At 37.0% G+C, this 18,719-nt stretch overlaps 1 protein-coding gene across 1 annotated transcript in view; it reads right to left on the bottom strand.

Moving 5' to 3' along the window:
- Positions 1-18,719, bottom strand: part of RAPSN (receptor associated protein of the synapse) — a 318,527-nt gene that overhangs the window by 170,214 nt on the left and 129,594 nt on the right. Inside the window, 1 exon segment of the mRNA XM_044082863.1 lies at positions 9,469-9,807. Coding sequence (XP_043938798.1) covers positions 9,469-9,807 — 339 coding nt within the window.

Below are 18,719 nucleotides of genomic sequence, written 5' to 3'. Positions count from 1 at the left end.
AACTTTTATTTATTTATTTACATTTGATTACTGGAAAAAGTCCAAATGGGCCATGTCAACCAATAAACAAAAAGAAAGTTCAACAACTCCAATACTGAAAAGAACAGGAACTTCCCAAAGAAACTCGTGCACGAAAGGATGTAAATTCTTTTCTTTTATTCCACAATCCTATAGCAGTTAAGCGCTTTCAACTGGAACCCAGTCTTCTTCAGAACAGTCAGCAAGCACCATAACTTCCTTTTTATACATAAACCAATACAATCATTTTAAAAATTGCGCCAAAACATTTAAAGGTATAGTGCACATTCAGCAGCAATGACCATAAAAAATCAATATTTATAATCTTCCTAGATATTTGAATAAACCCATATCTAGTGTATACAATAATTATACTGTCAAACTGTTAAACTATATAAAATATTTATAAAACATTTGTATATTTAAAATTATTTTTAAACATGTATGTAAACTATATATAGTATATAAAAAACTAAAAACTGGAATTCGTTGGGCCATGGCAGAACCATTTTCAATGGAGGTTTGAGGAAAAAAGCTCCATAAAACTTTGTCATTAAAAAAATAAAATAAAATATAAAAATAACATATAATGCATTATACACGATTACATTAGTAATACAGACCTATATAAAATAAATTATTAAAGAGTGCACTAAATATGTGTAGACAACTGTTGATATAGACATGGTTAAATAAGAGTATATACAATATATACAAAACAAATGTTAGACAGGAAAGGGACAGCAATGGGAATACCATATCTAGAAACGTGCTGTAGAGAGCATACAGGTTCCTGCTGTCTGTATTGAGAGCAGTAAATGTGCTCACTTACAGGCTACATAATCTAATAAGATTACTAGGATCTATTAATAGATGCGGTTGGGGGCAAGGAGTTTTTTAGCCAGGTGAGGAGGAACAGCTACAGAATCTAGCAAATGAGACCGATACCGTGCCAGAGAAAAACTGAAAACAGTGAAACAAACTCCTCTTCATGCAATGTTAGTGTTCTGCTCTCTACAAATAGGTAATTTGGCCCGAGACAATTAAAAAAAAAAAAAAAAAAAAAAAAACTGGTGCAAGCTCAGTTTTTGTCTCTGTTAGCAGCCATTGTAAAACTGATGAGATGCATACTTTCAAATCAGATGTTGTATCAACCTTCTCTCTGTAAATGCCTTCCTGTCAGCTGTACAGATTTTTGCAGAATGTCCAGCTTATTGTCTTATATTTTTGGTCCATTTCTCATGTGACTGTGATTTTCTAGCAAATCATTTGCAAATCACTCTGGGTTTAAGTCAGAACATAATGACAGACATTTGGGTTTCAGACTTTATACCCTTCAGGAAATCTGTGCTAATGCAAAACCTGTTATTCTTATCAACTTTCCAAGTTTGTAAGAGAAAAATTTAAAAAGTGTCCCTATTTTTGGGACTTTGTCCCCCCCATTATTTATGTCTTTGTACAGCTTTCTTGCTCTAGGAGGTTGAGAAGTATGGTTCAACAACGCAATTAGGGTTTCACAAAAAAAAACAGGTATACTGAACTGCAGTTATCACATTTTCTTTTCTGTTTTACTCTGTTGTAAAATGTGAACACTGTAATTCACAAGAGCTTGTTTTGATATACTCAGCTGGTGATAGACTAATGATATAAAAATGGTTGCAGCGACTGATAACTACATGTAACATGAAACTGGTACTGGAGATGATTGATTTGTGTGATCCAGGATTGCTGGTTACTCTTCCTCTGTTAAATGTCCTCCAAGGAATTCATCTTGTAAAGGAATTATAGAACCAAAGAAGAGATTAAAGGTGTCCATATAAAATAAATGGATGACATTTCCCTTCTAAGGAAAATTGTGATCATTTATTTATTTAAAATATTTGTTTACCGGGATAGTCCGACTGGACACATGTCCATTTTCAGCAGAGGTCCGGGGAGAAAAGCTCCACATAGAAAAACGTACATAGATTACACAGAAGTTAGAAAACAATTATAAAAACAAAGTGATTATATACAATGGGTTAGTAGTGTTCCCTAGTAGGGACTCACAATTCTCATGGACAGACAATTAAAAGTAAGAGACATCAGATTGAAAGCAGAGCTTGGTGATGTAGTTACAAGTTATGATAATTGCAGAATATGCTTTTAGTTTATAACTTAATCAGGGTTGGCACATGGGCATAGCCAATTCACTTTGAGATACTGTTTGAGGATTTTTTTTGAAGAGACTTTTGGAGGATTGTAGGGTTATATAGCTTGGCAACGAATTCCAGGTTTTGCCAATGAAGTTGGCAAACAGGGATTCACCAGCAGAGTTATTAGCTTTGTGGGTTTGGACCAGTAGTTTATCGGCTGACCGTAGGGATCTTAGGTTGCTATATGGCTTAATAATATTTTTAAGTGAGGGGGTATCCTCAGGGTGGTACAAAATGTTGTGGTCTATCAAGTATTGATTGAATTGAATTAAGCTGGGCAGTTCTAGCCACTCTAGTTGTTTAAGGTTCTGGTATTGGTGGATTCTATAGGTGGAGCCAGTGGTGAATCTGGCAATATGATTGTAGCTATGGGACAGCTTACCTAGTTTGGATTTGTTGAGGTTTGAGAGTACAGGCAAAGCATATAAAAGAGTAGAGAGTAGGTGTGATCGGGCGATTGCAGTCCTAGCCAGTGGGGTTAAAAATGTCTTGTTTATATACAGTGATAAGCTTCTTATTGATGGTCTGTATGGTTTTGTTGACCTGTAGGTCAAATTTGAGATTATTGTCTATGATAACCCCTAGCAGTTTGGTGGGATTATCTGGGGAAATAGTGGTACCATTGTAGATGTGACACAGAATGAAAGTGTGGTGGATCTACTAGTGGGAGAGAAGAGTAGAAGTTTAGTTTTATTGGGGTTCAGAAGTAGGCATTGGTTGGTGAGACACTTCTCGATAGTGTTAAATGTATTTTGCGTTAAGATTTGCAAGTCGGATGGGGAGGTGGCCGAGCAGATGAGAGTGAAATCATCTGCGTATTGAATGCAGGTGGCTTTAGGGATAGCAGTGTGGAGGTTGTTGATAAAAATAGGGAAGAGTAGTGGACCTAGTATGGACCCTTGAGGGGACACCAAGTGTGAGAGGTAACTGGCTGGAGAGTTTGCCCTGCCATAGTACCGCCTGCTGTCTACGAGTCAGGTAGGACTAGAACCACTGGATAGCAGGCTTGTTGAGGGAAATAGATTTTAGTGAAAGAATGAGAAGTTCATGGTCGACCATGTCAAAGGCTTTTGATAGGTCAAGAAAGAGGGCAGATGTTAGCCTATTATCATTCCTGTTTTGGTTTATGGCAGTAGTAAAGGAAAGGAGGGCTGAGGTGGTGCTGTGGTATGACCTGAAACCATGCTGGGAGTCGGTTTGTAAGTTATTCTATGAAAGGTATTGGATTAGTTGTTTGTGTACACATTTCTCCATTATTTTGGCTATTGGGGAAAGAATGGCAATGGGTCTATAGTTGGATATGTCTGTGAAGCTACCACCTTTTTGGAGTGGGATAATGTGAGATATTTTCCAGAGGGAGGGGCTAGCATTTTCAGATAAGGTTCTGTTGATGACGATAGATAAGGGATATGCAATGGCATCTGCAGCTATTTGTAGGTACTCTGCAGGGAGGAGGACAGCAGTGAGGGTGGTAGGTTTTAGTTTTTCTAGAAGTGTTTTGATAAAATTAGTGGATATTGGTTGGAAGCTAAATTCTGGGTGATTATTAGGTAGATTAGGCATGTGGTTTATGTTAGAGGGGGTTAGTTGATTTGCTAGGGATTGGATTGTTTCAGTGAAAAAGTTATTAAAGGCGCTAGCTATGGCCTCTGGGGAACTATGGGTGTAGTTAGCTGGGGTTGGGGTGGTGGAGTGACCTGGACAAAGTAGTAGATTTAAGCCTGCCCAGAACTTTTGAGGGTTGCTGTGGTGTTTTTGTAGGAGATTTTGGTAGAAGCTTTTTTTATCCAGTAAAATAGATTTTTTTGTATCATTCCTGAGTTGACGATATTTTAGATGGTCAAGTGGGGCTTTGGTTGTTCTCCAGCTGGCCCAGGCTCTGTTTTTAGTTTTGATTTTAGCTTTGGTATCTTTTGTGAGCCATGGTGCTGTATTTGATCTAGTTTTTATTGTATGTGCTGGAGCATGGGAATCATGAATACTTAGGAATTTAGTGTTAAAGTGATCTATGGCCTCCTCTAATGTTAGATTTTTTAGTTTTGACCAGTCAACTGCTTTTAATTCATTTTGGAATATAACAGCATCAAAGTTTTTCCTGTTTATAAATGTTTTATATTTGGGCTGGTGAGGGTTTCCTGCCTTATGTTTTATGATATAGGTAAGACAATGGTCGCTGAGGTCATCAGGGAGAGTACCAGCTGTGTACAGTTGGGGTTGGTAATTAACTAGGATCCCATCTAGGATACTTTCCTTGTTGGTTGATTTGTTTATCCTAGTGGGAGAGGCTATAGTTTTTTTAAACCCAGATAAGTTTATATGAGTGAGGGGAGGGGGTCGGAGGAGCAGGGGTGCCAGTTGGTGTTAAAATCACCAAGAACTATGGTTTCTTGGGGATAGGTAGTGGATAACCAGTAAAGGAGATCTTCTAGGGTATTTAGGTTGTTGCCTGGTGGAATGTATGCACAGACGATGCTCAAGTGTTTGTTTTGGTTAATCTGTAGCTTGGTTATGAGGAGTTCCGCATTATTGAATTGGGGAGGATGAATGGTGTCTCTATTTACAGTTAGAGTATTTTTGTAAAGGACTGCTATCCCACTTCCTTTCCTTGTAGCATGGTCTAACCGGTGAATATTGTATCCTGGAAGTAGCATCTCATTGTCAGTAGTACTGGGTTTTAGCCAGGTTTCCGTAAGACACATAATGTCTGGGGAGTGGGTTGCTATGAGGGCTTGTAGGTTGTGAATCTTATTGTTAATACTTCTAATATTTAGGTGAAATGCTAGAAGGGAACTAGTGGGACTATTCATGGGTAGCTTGACTGTGGGGAATGTGGTAGGGCAGTGGAGGTTATTGGATGTGGGTGGGCCAGGGTTGGGATGAATGTCTCCATGTGTTATAAGGTTATAGTGACAGGATATTCTGAGATTTAGGAGTTTGTTTATAAGCTTTATATAGTCTTTGTCTTTAGGATTATGTTTTGTGGCTGTACAGTGGTGGTATTTTATAGAGGGTGTTATATTCAGTGTGCTGGGGAAGGTAAAGTGTTTGGTGTTATGTGTGAAGTCATGGGTGTCTGTTTGACCATTTGGGTAGTGAATACCATGGTCAAGTTTTTGGTCATAGACAGTGAGATGGTAAAATAGAAACAGTATAGGCATTTGGGTAATTAGTGTTTTTTTGCTTGTTTGCATTTTGATAGGGGCGGGCCAAATTTGATGGCTGACTGTGCTAACAGTGTGTGGAAGAATGAGAGAAGGAAATGGGTTAAGGGTCAGGGTTGCTCAATGATGTGTGAGGTGCTGATTGGTACTTAGCAGGAAGGGAGTGGCAAGGGAGTGGCAAAGTCTGGTTTCAATTTAGCACTAGTAGGGGTGAGTGGGATTTGGGGGCAGGGAGAGGAACGGAGCGAGTCGAGCAGGGCTAACACTGACTGAGAGTTACCTTGGGCTTTTGGTTTAGTTTGTATGATTGTATGTAAGCAGTGTTGCTGGCTGTACTTTAATTTGTTTTATTCTTTTTTAATTGTACACCAATTTTCAGGCTAATTTTAATTGGATCCTAGGGATAAACTAGCAAATGTAGTCAATAAGGAGGGAGAGAAATTACTTTACCAAATTAAAAAGTAAATGCTTGGGACTGGAACACTGTGTGAGTGTAAGGCTGATTCAAAGTAGTATAGCCCAATCTAGTGGCAATTGGCTAGATCCCCTCACTGTTATTGTGCATACACAATTAAGCCTCAACAGTTTACAAAAACTAAATTGTAGTTCACCTATTACAATTGAAAAGCTGGAGGGAGTCAGGTTCTTGCTTCCCAGAGGTTTTACTTAGTTAAGATAGCCAGCTTCAGTGGAGAAGGTAGAAATTGCTTTATACAGTGAATCCCAGATGGGGGGGGGGGGTGACTCAGGAAAGAAACCCGGGCAAACTGAAAAATAAAGGTAAATAAGGCAGAATTAGTGCAAAGGTTACAAGAATGTGAAGTGGAGAGCATGCAAGGAATAGAGCTGGAGAGTAAAATTAATTATATTGCATACATTAGAATTAAAATTGATTATAGTGCATACAGTATCAGCTCTGTAAAACCACAGACTAAGAGCAGTAACATACAGCCTCTAAGTCCAGTGATAACAGCTGTATACTTCAGTGAATACACACAGGATATAATGCACAAAGCAAAGTATGGCTGTTTTAGGACAATAATTCTAGAGCTATGTTATTCAGTATGAACTAACAGTAACATGAACTGCGTTCACTTAGCCTTCTATAAAAGCAATTATAAAGTCCAGCCTGTAAGTCTTGTAAGTACAGTAGCATGCCATAGGAATGCTTACAAATATAATCAGAACATGAATGACCTCTGCAAAACAGTTAACAGGATGCCTGTGAGATATTCAACAATTAAAGCTCTACCTTCATAAAACAAGATAAAAAACAAGCAGTTTGTAAGTTAGAACATTAGCTAGCTCTCAAAACATATAGGAGTTCTGAACAGCTGTTACAGCTTAGCATCATCAAATACGTCAGTAGTTAACAGTAATAACCAAATAAATCAGCAGCTAACAGTAATAAGAGGACAGTAATGCAAAGTAACTTACTTGCTGTGCAGGCACAACGAACAGAGGGGTAGGGAAGGTACAACAGCTACAGGATGAAATGAATGTGAGTCAGGTAGTAGAGAGTTTGATTAAAGATGGCACCCTAGGAGGGGCTGACTAATGAAGGTAAGCAGGGGGTGGGAGTGGCAGATAGGGAGAATGGAGAAGAGAGCAGTCAGGACAGGATTAACCAGGAACTTATGGATCCCATAATCAGGGGGTGGGGGTGGAGTGGCAGATAGGGAGAATGGAGAAGAGAGCAGTCAGGACAGGATTAACCAGGAACTTATGGATCCCATAATCAGGGGGTGGGGGTGGGAGTGGCAGATAGGGAGAATGGAGAAGAGAGCAGTCCGGACAGGATTAACCAGGAATTTATGGATCCCTCCCCCTCAGGGAGAAGGGCAATCCGGACAGGATTAACCAGGAACTTATGGACTTATAATTCAGTCTGACCATATTGTACATTTTTCCAGTTACTAGATGAGGTAAAAAAAATTAAGTGCAAGGAGAAAAGCAATTACACTATGAAATCTGCAAAACATAAGTTTGTTATGTACTTTCTGATGTTAGAGAAGTGCAAAACAGCTTTTGTTTTTCGCCTTTTAGAGCTGTTATGCTCTGTTGTGTCTTACAAGAGCTGTTATGCTCTACTGCCATTCACATGGCAGCCACCACATAATAGCATTGAAATGATCTGATGTCACTGAAAATTGTACTGCTTGCATTTCACACAAAAAGGGAGAAATACAAAAGTGTGGCAGAGTGATATGTCTAATAACATTTAAAGTTGATAGCTCATCAGACGTACTCCTCACTTCTGGCCATTGCCTGCTTTGCATACGAAATGTAACATAGCTTTTAAAGTTGTAAAATACTACACACTGGTATTCTTATTTTTTTTCCTCTGTAAGTAATAGTACATTGGGTCAACTAAAGTTCCTTGTAATGTAAATATTATAATCAAGTTTCTTTGACCAAAGCCAATTACTTACATATTATCTCAAAATGGATGCCAATATTGACATACCAAGCTTTACTTCTTTCACGTATCAAAGTTAATTTTTTGATATTCACATCCTGAACATATCACAACTTGGTCATGATCAGACATTCAAACATAATCTAGCTTTTTTTTTTTTACAAAAATAAACCAACACATTCCCATTTATGTGCACTTTACATATTTACGAATATAACCAAGACACTTGTATTTATGTAGATTCCAAGCTGTTTTTTCAAATATATTGCTAAGCCTCTTGTATTTACGTAGCCTTTATGTAGATTTCAAGCTTTTTTAGAGCTATAAGTAAGACGCTCGCATTTTGCAGATTTCAAGTTTCTTTTTTGGTGGGGGGGGTGTGAATGTTAATGCTTAGCATGGATTTTATACAGGAGGTGATGCAGCAGTGAGGATTTTTCTTTTTATGTCTTGCATGAGGTGTTGCATAAAATTACCAGCTGCTATCTTTTTTGGACCTCAGCATGGCATTATGCATTAAGATAAAACCATTGGGAGGGACTTGTGAATTGCTTGTAAAATAGGCTAGGACATTTACAGCTGGTATAAGGCACAGTGCAGGTGTTTGTGATTAATGACCCTTGTGACTCCAGCCAGCTCAGCTCCCTTTTTTTACTTCTTGTGACCACCAAAACCACTTCAGCTGTGACATGCTAATATGTTACACCATATGGTAGTTGTGCCCTAGAGCCATTGCTTAATTTGACAAGAAGCAAAGCAAAGATGCCACCTGTATGTAGTAAAAAAATGGTGTGCACCTACATTAGCTGGTCTCTGAATTAATGAAATACCTCTCATGGCATCAAACCTGCTGATGGGCAAGAAAAAATATTTAAGATTCACAGATGATTTGTCAGTATGCATAGATAGCTACTCACTCCTTATACTGTGTGTTTCACTGTGCAGTACTCTCCATGTGTACTGCTACACCATCTAGGCACATGTCAGTGAACCGAGCAAGAAAATCCGTGAATGCACAAGTCTCTTGGTTACACAGTCAGTGGGCTCCACAGGTCTCTGTAATGATGCCTGTACTTGTATCACTTCATTGCAGTTTTTATTCCCTTGTCTGCCAAGTGTCAACTATAATTTTAGTACCCCAGTTTTGGAGACGCACATATCAGAGTGAAGCACCAGCTGGTAACATCCTTCATGTGACACAGACAGAAAGGATTTTTATTTCAATGTTGTGAATGCGTTTTAGATACTTAGAGACTCTTAAATGGAGGATTATCCAACTGATGAACAAAAGGGTGTTTTCTTTTCTTTTCTTTTTTTTTTTTTGTTGAAATTGTGTTCCTTGAGACCAGTAGTTCAAAACACAGAATTGGCATAATACGTAAAGAAATGTCCTCTTGGAAAACTGTAAACTAAATTACATTAATCTGGGAGGCAGCCCTGTTTGTGTATGTATTCACTACATTTTTATAACAAGGGTGAATTCTGCTGAGACCATAGCCATTTTTGGCATAACTGGGGGGTGGGGGATAGTTTCATTATAATAAAAAGTCTCATAGTGTGCAATTCACAGTACATAGACTGCAGCTAGGGAAGCCAGCCCCCCTATGTTACAGCACATTACCTTTCTTTTGTAGTAACATATGAACATTGCTGAACTTGTTCTGGCAGATCTTACCTTTAGTTGTATGTAGAAGGAACCTAAGCTGCAGCACACGCGGCACTCCAACATTTTGTCATCATTGTTGTGTGAGTAGCGGAGTGCCTTCTCAAAGCACTCTAGAGCTTTCTGAAAGACGCTGAGGCCCAGGTAAGCATTGCCCATGCTAAGACAGACCTGTCCATTCAGCTGTAAACTGATTGTAGCTCCCTGCATGTTTAGGCAGGTTTTGCAGTAGGAGACAGTCTTCTGGAATTCACAAAGCTTCTCATTACTACGTGCCAGGTTTAAATAGCTCTCTGTCAGATAGTCTGGATCCTGCATCTCACGAGCTGTGTCAATCTGCTTCACTGCAAACTGGCAACAAAAAAAGACAAATTATTATGCTGTAAATCATATAGACCTGATACAAGTGATCAAAAACTGACTAAGACACTGGAAATAAAAACATTGGTTAAGACAGGAAGTAAATGATTTTAATAATGTCTGGTTGCAGAGCACAGCTACTGCATTATATATTTACGGATTTTGTATGGTGTATGACTTAGACCACATTTGGTATAATGGGTGCAAGACTGGAGGGCTTATAGGAAATGTGAAGACACATTTCTGGAGAGGGTATAGGAGAAATCATTGAAGACTGTGAGAGGAATGGAGTGTGGGAAATGTGAGGCACTGATGGTTAAATCTGAGAAAATTAAACTGGGAAGGAAAGGTAGGACATGGAGGAGAAGACATAGACAACAGATCAGGCAGCATTAATCTTGACATAACAGAGTACCTTTTCATAGAAAACCCAGCTGTCTGGCAGCATCAGTTACTGAATTAAGTTGTAAAAGCTAAGTTACTATTATCTGTGTAATGTAATTTAAAATATTGCATGACTAGTGCCTGATAAAAGACATTATCACTTTTCTGTTTTGGATTCTTCCCCTTTTCACATATGACTGTCTTTCCTGTCAGTCTTTTATTTAGAATATGATAGTTTAGGTTCTTTAAAATAATAGTCCCCAGTGTTCTTTCTCATTATGAAGTTATAATATGACTTCCTTGTTTTATATTCTACCCCCCATTGCTATTCCAAGGGGTGGCACTTTGAGCTGAACTAAAATTGCCACCTTTTAGCTAATGACTCCAGTATCATCAGGCTTGTCTTCAGGAATGGTCTCCCATCTAGAAGAACCATTGCTAACTGATCTGATGCCTTGGGCAATTATACAGACTGACACCCCTTTAATTCCCCCCCCCCAGAAAAGGTCTTCTGTACTTCTGCAACTGTTGCAAGCTACATTCAACTTAAACCACAACTGTAATTGCAGAATCAGCATTCATTTATAAAGACAAAATATCCTTGTGGCTTCATAAACAACTGCCTGTACTGCACTTGCACCCCTGTATCACCTGCACATTGCACTTCTAACAGCTTTTACACAAAGCAGCCACCCCATTTGCCTTGTCTGCGGTATAGCTCTGACAGTTACTACTAATGCATTCCAACCCTGGTGCCATGCATAAAGACACTGATCCAGTTTGCCATGCTCTGTGTGATATCAGATTTGAATATGCCAAATAGGGAAGGACTTGGGTTGATCTCTGAGGGACCCCTACTTGTCACACTGTTAATCTCCAAGATCCGTACCCTATCACTATCTGCTGCCTGTATTCCAACTACTTCTCTCCTTTTTTGTGTAGTTTTCAGTGCTGTCCTACCCTTCTCATTTTTCCAAGGAGCCTGTCATATGGAAATGAACACCAAGACTTTGCTGAACTTCAGATAGATTACATTCACAGAGTTAGTGCTGTGTACCTGTGTTATATCCCAGTCAGAGGAGAGAAATTAGTTTAGTATGACAGGTTCTGTCTACAGTGAGCTCAAGTGAGACTCACTGTGCAGTCCATTTTGCCTCAACGACTTGTTAAGCCTTGACTTAAGGATTGCTTCCATTGCCCACTTTCCCACTACATAAATCAGAATCCCTGTGCTACAACTGTTTGAGGATGGGCACAACAGCTGCTTGTCTCCATCCACCAAGACTACTCCCTCTGTAACAGACCAACTTAACAGTTATGTTGAGATGGTGCAAAGAACCTACCAGCCACTTTGGGATTCTCATAGTCAGCCAGTCTGGCCCCTGTGCATCATCTTCATTTATTCTCACCCCTTTTACAATTTCCACCTCTTCCCCTCCTTTCTCATATAGCTGCCTTCCTACTCCCACATTCCAAGATTGGTAACCTTCTGCCTGCTTCTTTGGAAAACAGTGATGGAAAATATTTAATTGAATGTTCACCTGTTTGTTGATCTTGTTTTGCGTTTGCTCTTCCTAGACTACTTCACCAGTATTACTAGCTTAACACAAAGGATTAAACCTATCTGCTCATATCAACTACATGCTGAAGTCGTGGATTTGATTCCTTCAGTTTTCCACTTGTATACAATATGACTTTCACCAAGTCACTTGGCAGTGAATGTTCCCAAATTGCTATTGAAAAAGACATTGGTGACCAGAGTACTTGTTACCTTGTTATCAAAAAGATGAGAAAATGCCTCCCCAGCAAACAGTCTTCTTTTTAATATCTACCAGAAACTACTTATACATTCCTCCTTTCTCTTCCTGAAGCCCTTCTCTGTCCTGTCTGTAGACTTCATATATCTCTTCCCCTTATCCTCCCAATCCTAGTGTCCCTTTTACTTTGATTACACTTATTTCCATAGTTAGCTAGACTAGTTTTCTTTCTCCTTTTTTTCCTTGGTGACCCTTTATAATAGTTTCTATATCTGCCTGGACTGCCATGTTTTGGTTACCTGTAACACTTTCACTCATCTGCTTTCCATCAACCCAACTCCATGTTTAAGTATCTCCATTATGCCAGTGTCATTGCCATTGTAATCCCAAATGCTGGTATTTGTTTTGCATCTGCATTACATCTCAATGGCCAGTCTGAAACACACAGTGATGTAGTCATTGTGAACCGGTGGAGATGTGACTTGAAGATCATTCACCTTGTTCCTCATCCCCAACAGGGAATAGCAATGAGAACTTTTTTCTTTCCCTGATTCTAGACAACATTATTCACCCTAATCCTTCAAAGTCATATACTTTAATAAGTCTGTTCAATCTACCCAAATTAAGTGAGAGGATATACCAAACTGAGGTTTCCTAATATAATCCTTCCCCTCCCCCTGACCATGACTTAATTCTATCCTTGAAGAGTTGATCATCTTTCACACTCACCTTCACTGGTCTTTAGAGGGTGGTCATGTAATCACTTTTCTCCTTTTTCTTCAAACAATTTACTTTTGATTCTTTCCCCCCTTCATTCTGCTACTACCTAGTCTGGGAATGTGTGCTCTAACCTTGCTTACCTTCTCACCATCTTTTGTATCCCCCTACCACCCTTTCATTAGTGGATTTTCACATCTTCCATGCTTCTTTTTCATGTTTTACACGTCTGTGTCCTACTACCATTCTATTGTTTACCTTGTCAATTACTGATGTAGGGCTCTATTATCGGTAACTCATCAGCCTCAGTTTCTATGTAGTATTTGTAGTTTAACCATTGTTCTGCCTAGTCTTTGGGCATTATTGAACACTGTATTAATGGATTACACCCCTGCACCCTTTCTTGAGCTGTTTTACAAGCCACCCCTCTTTCCCTCTATTATCAATTATTGTGTCTTTCTTTTTTTAATTCCCTCCCAGGTGTTTCTCAGTGCTTGCCATCTCCTGTCCCTTGTTTCTCATGTTTTTCTCTTCATCCTTCATGCCAGTTCTTTGGTTTCACTATTCCTTATCTACTTATTTATCCCCTTTCTCATGTTTCTCTTTCTCTCTTTTATGTTTACCTACTTTTGCAGTTTTACTACTTTGTCCATCACCTTCTCCTTCCTACCTTCCCCTCCCACCTGCTCATTTCATACTTTCCTTACTTACATCTCTTTCTTTCTTTCATCCTTTGTTTATATTCCTTTACACATTCATATTTTCCTCCCAGCAACCTGCATTCCTCTTTTACTACCTCCTCCTTTCCACAGTATTCTCCTCATTTTGCTTTATCTGAATAAATTTAATTTTCCATCCCAATTTCCATTTTATTTTAAAGTGACAGTCAACCCAATGTTTTTTGCAGTCCATGTTTTACCAAAATAGCTCCATTGGGAATGAAATTAACCCAAACCCTGCTGAACGTTTACTCATCTTTCCTAGCTATCATCTAGCCTTCCACTGTTGCTGTTTCCTGCTCTACACCCACTCCCTAAGCAAGCATCTTTACTGGTAAATCCTTTCCCTTATCACATGGCTAGCTCATGATATGTGTCAAAATTGTGATAGTGCCACCATATGCTCTAAACACCTGTATACTGCTACCAATTTTATTTTGATTTCTACAAAAAGCTATCAAAGGAATTGCCATTGATTTTTCTGAAAGGAATCAAAATAAAGCATATCAAATGTGTCTGTGGAAGGCATTAACCTATGGTTTACCCCAGCTGCATTTTTTTAAGTTATCTTTTTTCTTTTAAAGTATTCCAATGTAGTTTGGATATACATTGTGTTAATTTGTAACTTAATAAAAATAAAACAGAATGGACAAACACCCAGCACCAGACTTTATATATAAAATAAAAACAAGAAAAAATCTGAAATCATCTGTGACAAACACTCATAATGAAGTGTTGATATGACACTCTTTATATAATAAAGTGTTGGTCTGAACACATTGTATGTAATAAAGTGTTGGTTTGATGGAACAGCACGCGTCTATATTATGCTCTCAAACATTTATAAATTCGAATATCATACGGTCGTCACCATATGATCGAACTCGTAAATGTTCAAAAACATAATAAAAAACAAAAATGAACTCCCGAACATCTTAAGCAGGGGAGCAAGCCCCCCTGCACTCCCCACACCTACTTAAATATGCCAACTCTGAGATAACACTACAGTGCAGAAAAGGGAAATCTTCCCATTCTGTGCTGTAATGGAGATCTCCATTGACATACTCGCACATCAAAAAATTCGAACATATGGTGCCGACCATATGACGTTTGATTTCTTCGCTGTGCGATAACATGATATAGATCCAAACAGCACACAGGATTTCAAATGTTTTCTTGTTTTTACTTTGTAACATAAGTGCCATGATATATCTTCTACTCTATCTTACCAAAATTGTGTGAGCAGTATCTTAATAAGAAGCTTCACAAATGTTTTATTAAGAATACACCCATAATTCTACTGTATCCCTTGCTGAATCAGTTGAGGAATAGCATGGAGTACATTCTTAGACTTTAAAGGAGAAGGATTCACATGTATGATGTAGTGCAGCCAAGGTTTATAGACGCATCCACATGTACTCCCTAAGTTAACATCATCGAGGCTAAAGTTCAATGAACTTTCTGGTAATGTCATGCAGGGAGCAGTACAGTTTTATGAAGGATTTAATTTTAAACTTTACGCCATAAACAGGCAGAATTAGGAAAGAATGTATGATGGTACTGGAGGCACCATATGCCACAATGCATTAAGATATGATAAAAGTTGTGTAGGGACACTTTAAATGAGGATTAGCTAAAAGGGAAGTTGGCAAAAGCCATGACAGGAAGCGACAGTCTAGAAAGGATCATTAAAGGTGGATAATTTCTGAAAGAAAAAAGACAAAGAATTAAATAAAATTAACTCTCCTATCATCACTGCTGGGAAGAGTATTCCAAATTTATGGTCCCCCAAAATGAGATCTCAGTTAGCAAACTTCTCTTCACTGAAAGCAGCACTGTATATTGAAAACAATTTAGCACCATCTTCGGTACCTGTGTTGGTGTTACCAGTCATCTTGCTTATACAATGTGCTTGTTCGCTTTATGAGACTAACACGTTCACTACTAAGTAGGTGATATTCATACTTTCTGTACCTGAGCCTGCTTTTGCTACTACATAGTCAATATTTCATTTCAAGATCTTGGCTAGAGAATATTTTGACTTACTTCATGAGATCAAGAAGCAACAAGGAACAAAGGGGCGTGGCCAAGGATGAACACAGGATAGCAGCAGATTTCTTCAGCTCCACCAATTTCATTACACTGACAGGAATTAATTACTTAAAAAATTAATTTTTGAAGTAATTTTCTTTCTAAATATGTTTGTTTTATATAGTTCTTGAACTATATCTAAAAAAGAAAGGAAATTTTAACAATATTCCTGTCAGAAATCACTTTGGAAATTTTCCTGTCAGTTTATCAGTCTGAAATGAGTTCCAGTAAGACAAATTCTCAAGACTCCAGCATCAAGAAAGAACTTCAGTCTCTGATAACTATAATCCAGCAACTTACTGCTAAGATGGATAAAATGGATACTAAAATAGATACCTTCATAGAAAAACTACAAAACAAATAGACTTGTTACATATAGACCTGCAACAACAGAAGATCCAGATGACAGGCATAGAAGAAGCTGTGAATGACATGGAAAATAGAATCCAAGAAGAGGAAATCAACATTGAGTTTCTGCTGAAACAAAATACACATTTACAAAGCTGGATGACCTGGAAAATAGATCTAGGCGCAATAACATTAGGATTTTTGGACTGCCAGAAAATATTGAAGGTAACAATATTACTTCTTTTTTAACAACATGGCTCCCTAAAACTTTAGACTTACCAGAAGCATTCTCTTTTGGTATCGAAAGAGCACATAGATCTATAGCTAATACTAACTCTAACAAAAACTATCCTAGATCAGTTATAGTTAGATTTCTATCATCTTTTGATAAAGAGATGGTTCTTAAATCTGCTTGAGCTAAAGCTCATGTTAAGATTAATGAGACAACTGTGCGTTTTGACAATGACTATTCTTCCTTGGTAATAGCTAAAAGAAAAGTTTTTCTGCCACTAATAAGGGAGCTTAAAAAAGCACAGTTTAAAACATACCTTCTGTTTCCTGCCAAGCTAAAAATCTTCCTTCCTGATGGTCCTAAAATTTTTGATGACTTAGACTCTGCTTTACTGTTTATCAAAAAAAATAAGATTTTGGATAAAATAGAGGAAATGGAATGGGCTAGTCCTTCATTAAAGAGACTGGCAACTGAAACTTCGTGGAAGACTTCAGAGAAGAAGAAGAGACTAAAAAACAAATGATTTGTTCTATGTTTTTTTTTCTTTTTTTTCCTCTCATCATTTTACTTCATTATTATTCTTTTTAAATATAGTTTCTGCATTTCCAGAAAGCCACAAATATTCTGAAAAAGATTTAATCAAAGTTATTCTCTGTGTGCAAAGAAATGTTTTGTTTCATAACCAGTCAAAATATCTGAGGAACTAATAACAAGCTATTATTCAATTTGCTTCTCTTTCTGAAAAAGAGAAGTAAGGTCAGTAATTAGATACATTTTTTTTTCTCTTTTTTTTCTCCTTTTCTTCTTTTCTTTGTTTAAACAATGACATTCTATTTAGATTATGTAGTGGGTAAAGGGTGGGGGAGGGCAGGAAGAGAAGAGTAATGAAAATATGATTAATAGAATAATAACATATTTATTCCTTGTAAAAAGTTTATATGTTCTTCAAATGCTATTCCTAATTATACTTTCTTGATTATACTGCTTATGCTTGTTTGTAAATAATCTGTCATGCTTTAACTAATAATAATTAGAACTAAATAATAGTAAATAATATGTTTTATTTTTAACTCTATTAATATAAACAGTAAGTAATATTCCATTGTATATACATCTTATAGCTTTCTCTTACATTTTTTTTATTTCTGCTTTACACTCTTTTATTTTCTACTCTCTTTTTCTTTTCTTTATTCTTTCTCTTTGTTTTTTTTTCATATTAATATATAGAAATGCTTTTGATCATATAGACACAGTAAATAATAAGATTTGCATAAAAACTGAGTTGGGACATAAATATTGAGTTTTATTACTTATTAATAACTTTGGGCTTAATTTCACTTACTTAGAGGCTGTAATAACCTGTAAAATACATCGCGAACATTTTGCCATGTTTAGATGCATTTACACTGCTAAATGAATGTTTGTCACTAGTTTTTAACAAGTTTCTCGCCAAAATGTTAAGGGAGACAATCTGGGATGTGGGCTACGTCATGAACAGTGTCCTCGAGTTGTTTTAAAAGCTTCAACTCTCAGAATTCTCACAGAGAAGCTGAAAGCAGTCAGTTTGACCTTTGACCCAGATATCACACTGACACATCACAGATTCAGGAAGAACACTCTACCAGGAAGTAGAACTGATGCAAATGCGACTATGTGAAGGAAAATGAACTCTTTAACATCTAAATGTGAGTTATTTTATATAATTACTTAAATATCTATGTTATAATTCATAAAATATGTCAGTTATAATGATTTTAAATGATGCAGTTTCTTGTAGTAAGTAAATGTCTTATTTTAGAAGGCATAGAAAACGAAACATTTATTCAAGTGTTTTTGAAAATCTACTTGACTGCAGCATACTAATCTGTGTTAAAAACTTATGTTCCAAACATATACATTACTATAACTCATTTAATTCATCTGATTGACAAGCATAAATAACTTTATAACTCTATTCTGGAAGAAATTGTCATGTGATATATTTTAAAGCAGTAGTATAGACATACAAAATACAGATGTTTTTTTTTTACAATAATGCAAGTGTTTCTGAGAATTTGCATAACTATGCAGTATGATTTATAACAATTTCTATAAATATAATATTTTATTCTATTGACAATAATGAGTATGAGTAAAATGCTCATATACAAGCAATTCAAGTTTTTTTTGGGGAAGCTGTTGACTGCATTTACATGACAGAAAATAGATGCATCTTAATATATGTAATGTCTAAACCATATTAGCCAAAGTTTTTGATTTAAATGAATGTTAGAACTTATTTTTACATACTGTGAATAAATTAATATGTAAATATGCCTTCTTTTTTTTTTTTTTTTTTCTTCTCTCTCTCTTTCTTTCACTCTCTCTCCCTCTTTCACGTTTTTTATTTCTCTCTCTCCTCTTGGTTCCTAATATCAAGATTATTTGAATGCTATTTGAATACAAGTGTATTATATTACATAGATGTATATAGTAGTATGAATAGTTTAAAAAAAAAAGAAGTTTATTTTAGTTTATATGATGCTGTTTTATCAAATGTGTAGTCTTGTCTTGCTAGATAATTGAATTGAAAGCTGTTAATTTAAGTTAAATATAACCAGTATTAAATTGATAAGGTGGTAGCTGAGGTACTGCTGCTTAGGGTAGGGGGTTAAC

This window comes from Protopterus annectens, chromosome 9.part0 (assembly GCF_019279795.1).
Source record: "Protopterus annectens isolate FY-2018-M chromosome 9.part0, PAN1.0, whole genome shotgun sequence".
Classification (NCBI taxonomy): domain Eukaryota; kingdom Metazoa; phylum Chordata; order Ceratodontiformes; family Protopteridae; genus Protopterus; species Protopterus annectens.
This window is presented reverse-complemented; position numbering and strand designations above follow the sequence as displayed.